The sequence below is a fragment of the Aplysia californica genome, unplaced genomic scaffold, assembly GCF_000002075.1.
Source record: "Aplysia californica isolate F4 #8 unplaced genomic scaffold, AplCal3.0 scaffold00177, whole genome shotgun sequence".
Classification (NCBI taxonomy): Eukaryota; Metazoa; Mollusca; class Gastropoda; order Aplysiida; family Aplysiidae; genus Aplysia; species Aplysia californica.
In genome coordinates this window covers 1,040,209-1,050,697 of record NW_004797447.1, presented here as the reverse complement: position 1 = coordinate 1,050,697, position 10,489 = coordinate 1,040,209, and the positions used below count along the sequence as shown (strand labels likewise).

General features: G+C 38.3%; 1 protein-coding gene across 1 annotated transcript in view; it reads left to right on the top strand.

Moving 5' to 3' along the window:
* The window catches only part of LOC106011763, a 15,891-nt gene extending 6,510 nt beyond the window's left edge, over window positions 1-9,381 (top strand). The window contains exon 2 of the mRNA XM_013082489.2: window positions 7,299-9,381. Within this exon, the coding sequence (XP_012937943.2) occupies window positions 7,299-9,098 (1,800 nt within the window). The 3' untranslated portion in view covers window positions 9,099-9,381. The remainder of the gene's footprint in view (window positions 1-7,298) is intronic.
* Window positions 9,382-10,489: the final 1,108 nt, after the last annotated feature.

The following is a 10,489-nucleotide window of genomic DNA, read 5'->3' as shown; positions in this document are numbered from 1 at the left end:
TGTGTGTGTGTGTGTGTGTGTGTGTGTGTGTGTGTGTGTGTGTGTGTGTGTTTAGGTATTATGTATATATATTAAGAGCTGAATGCTGTGCACTGTGTGGCACAATTGCCAGTTGCAAGACACTTAAATAATGCTGTCAAAATTTCGTGGCGCAACTTATTCTTAAATATCTCCTCAACTATGGAACAGAAACTCTCCAGTTTTTTGCACAGTGACTTGTATCAATTTTTCTTAACAGATCACTATTTTTGGAAAGACCTTTTAGCTATATTCTATAGCAATTCCTTTATAAATATGTACTAATAAAAGATCCAAGTGGTTGGTTTCTTCTGATTGTAAAGGTTCACAGCTGAGACGTTATCGCTTTTAAAAGCAAGTAGCCTACCACCATTTTTTTTTCTAATCGCGAGATTAGATCTCTCTTTATTGAACGTATGTTTTGAGAACTTTTAGTTTTAGTGCAAAACAGTGTTCACTATAAAGTTAATTTCTTGTAACTAGGCCCTAGTGTTGCAACTAAAACGTGTCTTTCGTGAGCTGTGACGTAACCCTTCTCTTTTTGATGGCGAGATGGGATGGAGAATGCCACGTCTCTCAGTTCCCTCGTTCTTGATACATGTACTACTAAGAGGACAGAAAAAGGTAGTCTATAGCTTTAGTAAGAAATGGATGGCACTTGCAACCCAAAAAGGTTATGTACTCGTATAAGTATAAGTGCCGAATATTGGAGGGGTTACCAGTATATGTAATGAAAACAAAGAGGAGAGATAAGGATAACAGATGTTTAATTGGAAAGAATGAGCAAACCATACCAAAGCACCCGCCAACCTCCCGCAGAAGAATCAGAAGACTAAAATGGAATAATTGTGGTCCAAACATGGACTTCACATTATATGTACTCATTAGTATTTTTGTCTAGGAGCCACTGGTTTCGTGTAAAGCTGGAAGCCCTTTTTTTACTCTCTCCACTCTCAGTCTCTCTCTCTCTCTCTCTCTCTCTCTCTCCGTCTCTTTATGTTTTGACCATCTCTTAATTAGGGTTGCAAAAGACTCATTAGCGCACTGTTTACTTAATGTGGTTGACAGGCTACTTATAATATACAAAAAGTAGGCTAACGGTAACACGAGTAAGTGGCCTGGAAAGCCGAGAAGACTGTATCAGTATTGTTTGTGTAGAAAGGGGGGGGGAGGGGAGGGGAGGGGGGCACCGAAGAGGATACGAGAAAACCAAATGGAAAAAGTATTTCATTTAGATCTAGTATCTTTAGGAAACACACAGACTTGCGTCTAGGCACTCTCGACTTTACAATAAAGACGTTTTTTACCGTCTCGTAATGGCTACAATAATGCCAGTCTCCAGATTCCTACGTTTCCTTGTGTTAATAAAATTACTTTTTCTGGGTTCTTGGTTAACTCAGAGTTCAGCACAAACAACAAAACAACGTGAGGCTACAGAAAGAGTATCTAATCTACTGAAGGTCTGTGCTTTATACATTTACCTTTTTAAAGCTCAATATTATTAAGGCTTATTATTTTTACCTGTAGGATTGTTTTCCTCTATCTTTTTTCTTTTTTTAATTAATGTGATGATTTTGGAAAGTCTAGTAAATCACCATCGTGTTTATTATACTAGTACTCTAATAGTTAAGAGAATATAACTTTTGGTCCACTCTTCTCCCAATGAATAGCCTGGGGATCATTGAGGGACAGCCTTGCAACTCTTTTATAAAAGAATGCACCCATAGTTTGCAGGCTTACATTGTTCTGGCGCTTGTTATGACACAAATATGGTGGACTCAAACCCCATGCAAGCCATATGCTGTGTGACTGTTATTTGCTATCCAGCCAAGGTAGAATACTAAACGTGTTAACAAAGTCACCAATTAGATCTCTGATCTTTTTTTTAAAAACCTTTCTTAATTGATAGGGTCGGTGACGCACAAATACCTGCAGTTCCAAAATCTGGTCTCTCTATGCAAGGAGAATGGGAAAAGGCAATGTGCCACCACCCCACCCTTTACTCCCTACCCAAATCACTCCTCTCCCCCTTCATTTAGGAGGCGGGCCTGCAACCCTGCCTGCCAGGGCCAACCCGGGCTGAAAGATAATATAACATCCCAGCACAAAGATACTTGATAAAAATTCATCCAATTCGTTATTTTCTGTAAAGACGGCACAATTAGCCTTGACTGTTTGCCATTCAAATGTTAGGCGCTATTTACTTCAATGGAAAGTGTAACTTACTGTGACAACATACTGTACTCATTTTCCCGAAAAAGTGAAAAAGTGTTTTTGTAAAAATAAAAAGTAGATCGATATGTTTTTTTTTTCCCATTTTAACTTCGTTCTTGCAAATACATGTAGTTAAACGGATTAGATTTAAATCTTAAAATCAAGTTACCGGTAGCCAGAGTGTAAACATGTTTTTACTGTTTGTACACCTTTACAAATATTCCAGTATGTATTATTACACACATATAATATACTAATTGGCCCCCCTTTCGGTGAAAGGAATGTTCGGTACATTAACATCAACTAAAAATAATTGGCCTACTATATTAGCACTCTTCTGGAATGAAGCAATAAATCTTGAGAGATGCAAAAAATTAGAAGGTCTAGATCTATACTCTCAAAGCAAAATGCGCCTCGCGAAATATCACTTCCGGCACTTCCGCTGAGAAGGACAGCTACGCAAATTTGTTTCGTTTCTCAGTGGAATAATCACAAAGGCGAAAGAAGCACGGAAACTTTTGTCAGATATATTTTTCTAAATTCAGGAAATGAATAAATAAAAAATCAGGCTCCGTCATGCATGAGGACCTATCTATCTTTTCTATCTTTTTGCAGGTACTTGCCAAATTTCAACTCTGCAGCTGTCGTAGTTTTATGGAAAGAGGGACACATGTGTTTCCAATTTTCCAAATATATCAATATAATAAATTTATATATTGATTCTCTATTCCGCTTTCGTGTTTGTACTCTAGAGACTTTCAAAGGTATGGAATCGGTGCGCACGGCTAGCGAACGGAAATCTCACTTGTTTACACTGGCGTCTTAGAAGATGGACTTTCCCAAGATTAGATCCAAACACAGAATTCTACACTTATAGAACGGGAACTGTACCACGTGACCTGTGAGGAATTGAAGACCGAAAACAATGGCGTCGTGAGGGCACTATTTATCGTTTTCGGAAGTAACCCTATAGCTTTTAAAGCAAGAGCGGCTTTTACAAACGAGTGAAAAGTGGAACATTTACTGTCCAGTTTGTAATTTTGAGTTACAGAATTCACTGTGCAACTAGAGATTGGAATTAAGGTTTTAAATTGTTGTGTTTTGGAGTGCAACAACAGAAAAAGCAGACATACAGAGTTTATATAGATATATATAAGATCTACAGAACTGAAAAAAATTCATAGCACTTCTAGCTTCCAACACACATTTTGCATACGCATATGGCCTACGTAGTTTTTTAGTAGTAAAACTTATTACAATAAATTTGTTTTACACTGAACATATTTTTTCACTAGATCTTATTAATGTTCTCAAAACATGCGTTCAATAATTAACTTTATGTCGCCAGCAGAAGTAGAAAAAAGGACGGACTTGCTTTTAAAAGAGATTTAGCTCCAGCTATAAACTTTTTAAAAATCTGTAGAAACCATTGACTGGGATTTTTTTTTTATATATTGGGCTAGTATTTATTAAAGAATTTTCTTTAAAGAAATTTCTAGAATAATATAGAACCTATAGATGTGTACAAATGTTTGAAAAAAATACTCATTGGTTAAGACGAATTGATATAGATCTAAGTCATTGTGTAAAAGTAGGAGAATCTAGATCTAGGTGTTTGATAGTTCAGTAGCCTAGATATTTGATAATAAGTTGCGTATCAAATTTTTGACCGCATGCTACAGTAGTGAAGATAGCGTATTATTTTCATCCGAAACATTAATTTCCGCATCCATACACCTTTTTGAGCCTTTATAAGCACATGTAGTCCTACTTTAATTATGTTTTTGTTTTTGAAAGCATTTTCAATTCCTTTCACTTTTACTTCCCACGCGCGGCACATATAATTATGATTATAATTTAAGATTCCAAATCTGACGAATGTATTATTAAATAGCGTATAATGCTGAGTTAGCCAATGCATTGCAATGCGCACTATTATCAATTGATCGAATTGTAACAAGACTTCAATTTGATCCGTAACAAGAGACCACTTATTTTTTTATACGTGTTCATGAATGTGTGTTTGTTTACTGTGTGCGGGGATTAAAAATTAAAGATTAAAGATTCCAGATCTGACGAATGTATTTATAAAATAGCGTAATAGTGCTGGGTTAGCCGATGCCTTGCGTGTTTAAAAATGTGTGTTTGTTTACTGTGTGCGGGCATTAAAGATTCCAGGTCTGACGAATGTATTTATTAAATAGCATATAGGCCTATAGGGCAGGGGTGGCCAACGCATTGCGATACGCACTTTTATCAATTGATCGAATTGTAACAAGACTTCAATTTGATCCGTAACAAGAGACCACTTATTTTTTTATACGTGTTCATGAATGTGTGTTTGTTTACTGTGTGCGGGGATTAAAAATTAAAGATTAAAGATTCCAGATCTGACGAATGTATTTATAAAATAGCGTAATAGTGCTGGGTTAGCCGATGCCTTGCGTGTTTAAAAATGTGTGTTTGTTTACTGTGTGCGGGCATTAAAGATTCCAGGTCTGACGAATGTATTTATTAAATAGCATATAGGCCTATAGGGCAGGGGTGGCCAACGCATTGCGATACGCACTTTTATCAATTAATCGAATTGAAACAGGACTTCAATTTGATCCGTAACAAGAGACCACTTATTTTTTCTTGTTCGTGTTCCAAAATATGTGTTTGTTTACTGTGTGCGGGGATTACAGGGGGACAAGCCCATCCCCTCGACATGTGATCCAGAGTATGGGGATACATTTTTCTCAAAATGCACACAGCTCTGAAATCCTTGACCAGTGATCACTCGCCATGGAACTCTTTCTGTTGTGACTGTAGACACAAGTTTCTTCATTATCACATCTGAATGAGCCTCTCATTCATGCATTAGAAATCACACTCCCAACACACAGAAAATGACTTTGAACATATATTCAGGAAACATATGCCAGTTCCACTCTTGTTTACTTTGTTTTGCATTATTGGCTTTTATGTGTAAAACAATATTTAGAGGCCTTTTCTGCATTTTTGTGTTTTTGGCAGCATGTACAATAGGCCTATGTATTTTATGTGCAACCGACACATTCTCCAATCGTAGATCTAGATCTAGTACTAATCAAGACTATATCTAGATACTTTTCCAACAGAGTTAATGTTCATAATTAGTGTTATTATCAAGTGTATTGTGATTGTGAAGATCTTTAGTAGATCTAGATCTTTTAGTAGATCTAGAGATCTAGATCTATCTAGATCTAGATCCCATCCCATCCCATCATTAAAAAAACAACAACAAACCAACAATACAGATACAAAAACATTGTAACATTGCCAATTATGACATATTGTTGGCAGTAAAAATGTACTAGACTATTTCACTATATTTCCTCTTCGAAGAAAGTTTTAAAATACTGATGTAACTTAATGTAAGGTGTCTTCCAAGCCCTACCACTAGCATCAGCGTGCATAGCAACGCGAAGCCTCGCTGTGCGGCGCAGCCAAAGGTGCCCTCAACTGGCCGCCATGTTTTAGTTTCAATTCCTCACAGCGAATCGGCGATCGCGAAGAGGGAGTTCCGCTTCTATAAGTGTAGAATTCTGTGGATCCAAAAGAAACTAATGAAAAACTGAAAATTAAACAACAGTGACTCCAGGCTCCCCAATAAAACTGTGCACCCTTTGAATGATTCTGAACCACCATTAATTTTGCCAAATTCAAAAGTTGAGTGATTCGGAAGTTTTAGGCGGTCAAAGTGACGGATTTTCACAAATATGATATGTAGAGATTACATTCGTTATGTTTGGTATAGTATAGGCTTTTAGACATATACTTCTTTGTTACACAAAATTATAATTTTAAAAAACTTTATTACTTTACATTTGAATCCATATATTTCACAAGGCTTTGAATATAGCCAGTCTGTCGTGTTTTGTTGGGTTGTTTTTTTTATTTGGCTGGGGTTTTTTTTAAAGTAACCGCGGCATTATGCTTATTGTGCACATATTTTGAGAACCTGTAGATAAAAAAAGTGTTCACTATAAAATTAATTTCTTGTAACAAGTTTCGCCCTCTAAAAAGTGACATTGGTGAGCTGTGACGCAGGCCATATATTACGTGTAATGTGTATGAGAAGCGTGAAGTGCTGTGAACTATCCCATTTTTCGCGTTGCGGAGACTGATAGTAGATCTATAGTATTTTGTTTAAAGTTATGAAAAAATAAAAAAATAAAAATCTAGCCTAAATTGTTGTGGAAATAATATGATTAAGTTAAGGCAAATTGATACAAACTTTTGTTGTGCAAAATGTGGGTGACATTGATTCACCCAATAAAGAGATATTGGAGCAAAATTTGCATCACGAATTTTTGACCGCACTATAAACAGGGATTTGACGAAACGTCCTGTGATGTGCAGTGAGAAATGTATGTCGTGATCTGGACACAGCTGAAGCAGAAGCGGGAAAACGAGACTATTTGGAAAAAGTGCAAAATAATAGCATCAATTGTCAAGCACCCCCCCCCCCCCCCCCCCGCCCCGAACATAAGGGGGGGGCGGAGGAGGGTGTTAAACTGAGGAGCAGAAAGGGACTGGTGTTTGAGACAAATGGTTGTTGATACCCCTTCCCCCATTCTGAGGCCCAAGCTTAATGATTCCATGAGTCCTCGAAGTGAGCTCTAGTCGTATTTATATTTATTTCTTCGAGGGAAAAGAAAATGGTTGATCTTATGTATTAAACAACCACAAAATGTTTAAGCCTCCATTTTTTTTTTTTGCGCTACCAAGTAGTTACAAGTTTCCTTAAAAGCTAAAAGGTTTCATTTAATACTCTCTCTCATCTCCGACTCTAAAACAAAATGCAAGCAAGAAATTGGCCCTTAAAATCCTGGTAATTACAGTTTACCATGAGTAAAGAGTAGCTATAGAGAACACGTCCAACTCCATAAGATTTATTTTTTTTTAAACAATGAGGATACACAGGCAGAAATGTTTAACAGAAGGGGAAAAAAGCAAAACCTAAAAGTATCGCTCTCCAACCACTTGTAAAGTCTTGTACAGTAATGTTTACATAATTATTATATTTGTTGAACTTTCAGGTCACAGAATTCTATTTCGAGGGTCTTCAGCGCAGTCTCGGGGAACTGAACGACCAACTGCTCATTCTTCGCCCTGACACTGCTGTACATGCTAGGAGCAGGCGCTCGGCCAAAAGAGACGATATTGGTCAGCTGGTCAGTTCTTTTCACGCTTTTTGTGACAATCTCCAGGGTGAGGCCTCTTCCCTCTCTGTGCCACCAACATTCAGAAAAACAACGAAACCTCCTCTAAGTATGGAGAAGACCGACCGAGACGAAAGACTGATGCTTAAAGAAATACCAGGCTGGTTCACATCGAATCTCCCAGTGCTTCCTTTGTCTGTGGAAACTATATTTAGGTCGGATCGTGTTGTCATTATTTTCACTGTTAAACATCATGTTGACGCCTATGTAAGCCCTTTCATCGAAAAATTTGACTTTGGGAAACTCAACCCTCAATTCCTGAAACTCCGAAAAGGTGGCAATGTCCCTAAGATTTCGAAAGCGAGGTTTCGAATCAAGACCAAATGGTGTGGAGAAATGCAAGATTATGATACGCAGCACGTGGGTTTTGCGTTCATGGAAGTGGGACAAAGTTTGCCCACTACAGTCCTTACTTCTGTTGATGTCTGTGGGAAAAATTTGAAAAACAAAACAAATATTCCCATGACCTGGCATGAGAACATAAGAATTCCACAATTTTACTCAACTTTGGAAGGATCAACTATAGCAGGAGAAACATCCTTTGAAGTAAAGATTTTGAGTTCAGAGTCTATACAATTTTACATCACTCTTCGGGCATATGACAGCGAAATGAAAAACATGTCAGTATCGTACTGGCGTATTTATGGGTCTGGGGTTGGTGAAGGGGAATACAGTATGAGCATACATGAGCCGAAAAGTGGAAACCGTAGTATGCTGACAGTCGAAGAAGTTCTCCTTGATGATCGCATAAACGATATAGAAGACACTCTTTCTGCAGGGAACGAGACACAAGAGAGAGAGTTCAGATTACGCCTTACTGTACACCCGACGTCCGATTCCGATAGCGGCGTAATTTATCTAGAGCGCAGCTACTACAACAATTCTGGCGATACGCTATTGCGATATGTCAGCGCTCAAATTCCCATTTATGTTAATGGGGAAAATCAAAGTTCGCTTTTTCCAGATGGTACGTTCTCGTTCACCAGCCTGGAGAAGGTTGCATGCAATACAAATCCCTACGCCAAACGTTGGTCTGTAGCTAAATGTTCCATACCATGCAGTTTTCAGGGTGGTGACATTCAAAGCATAGCTATTTATGATCGTGACTTAAAAATGGCTAAAAGACCTGGAGATTTCCGGTTCAGATCGCAAATAGATCCTAACGGCTTTTGGGCAATGGCGTATCTAGATTACATCGGAGACGTCCCCACCTCCGCGGCTGGAGAGTACATTTGCCAAGTCCGATCTATTCGTGGCGAAACGTCTGAGCGCAATGTGACGCTTTTAGTAGGCGGTTATCCTGCCATCGACGAGAACACGACAAGTGTAAAAGTGAAAGATCACGATAACGAGACGGCACTTGTCACGTGTGCTGCAACAGGAAGTAACGTCACTATAATGATCTATGCAGACGATATACTTCCAGAAGCCCGGATGGACAACAATTCGAGCTATGTACTGCGTGTGACGAGGCCAGCCTCAGATCGAGCTGTATATGAGCTTGATGTCCCCTCAACCGTTCTCAAAAACTCAGTTGACGTGGTTTATTGTGAGGCGATTAACGAGTTGGGCCAAAATTCAGTGTTCAGGTACACCTATTTAGCATTTGATGATTAATGTCCCCTTCTTGTGAAGTGCAGGCAATATGATCGTTTATTAAGAATCGATAAAAATAGTTTCAAAGACACCTAACTCGAAGGAAAAACTGTGAAAATCTTGCTCTTACTGGGGAAAATAGAAGGCAAACGGGGCCGTGGAAGACCAGAGAAACTTACTTGAAAAAGCTAAACATATGGGTGACGGAAAAACACATTAACAATGGGTTTTGAGAGCATCCGAGCGAAGAAATGAACAGAGAATAATGATCACCGATGTCTGTTTCAGATCTGGTCCTTGATGATGATGATGATGATGATGATGATGATGATGATGATGATGATGATGATGATGATGATGATGATACTGATGATTGTAATATAGCTTCTCATTAACCTGTGTTGTTTTTGAGCGAAACATGATAGCCACGCTTTAATGCCAGAGTGCTGCATAGCGGCGACCAGCAAAGTAAAGGCGTATTTGTAAAATTGTTTGAATTGGTGGGATATTGTACGTTTTGCGTCACCTTGATTTTTAAATCAAGTTTCCCTACAATGATCAACAAAAGTGGTGTTAGTTTTGTTTGCTTTCCTTTGTTCGTTTGTGTTGCTTTGAAATGTCTTGTGGAGTCATCAGAAACGTTGGCTCACTTTTCAGATTGCTGACGTTTCTTAGACCGAATTACTTCATCCACCACAGCTACTACATCAACTGTCGTTTCTTGTCTTCAAATCGAAAACGAAATCCTAACGCATTGCTAGATTGATAAGCACAATAATTTTTTTTAAATTCATGAACTGCTTATGAGTGTTTTTTTCAAATTCCATTCTCTTTAAATCTTTAAATTTAAAACTGTACAAGTTTTACTCCCCAATCAACACAATATTCGGTTATTTAGGTGGCTTCAATTCTATCTGCTAAGGCAAGGCCAACACGAGCTGAGAGGGCTTTAGTGTACCTTGCAGACAGAAGAAAATATTTAATTAAAAATAAAAGAGAACTGCCCACACAGGAATCGAACTCACGTCTTTTGCGTGCGACGGCGAAGTGCCAAACAGTTACACCACAGACGCCTGTCCGTTCTCTGTGTTACTCGTAGGTTGTTGTTGTTATTGTTGTTTTGTTGTTGTTGTTTTTTTTAAAGTTTTGAACATGGAAGAACTGTGCGTAGAGTGGCTATGCCCTAAATGTTTAATGTAGGTCCCTTTTTTGTTGTGTGAAGCCTCAAAAACAACTGCTCTGCGATTTCTAAAGTGGTTCAACCTCATACAAATTTTGTAGTAACCGCATGACTTCAACTTCAAAAAGTTCCCTTCAACTTGAGCAGTACAAGCAGATGTGATGTCAAAGAAAGTGTAGGGTACACATGTGTGGTTCTCAGCTCTGATCCTACCGTGAAGCCTTTCTCCAAC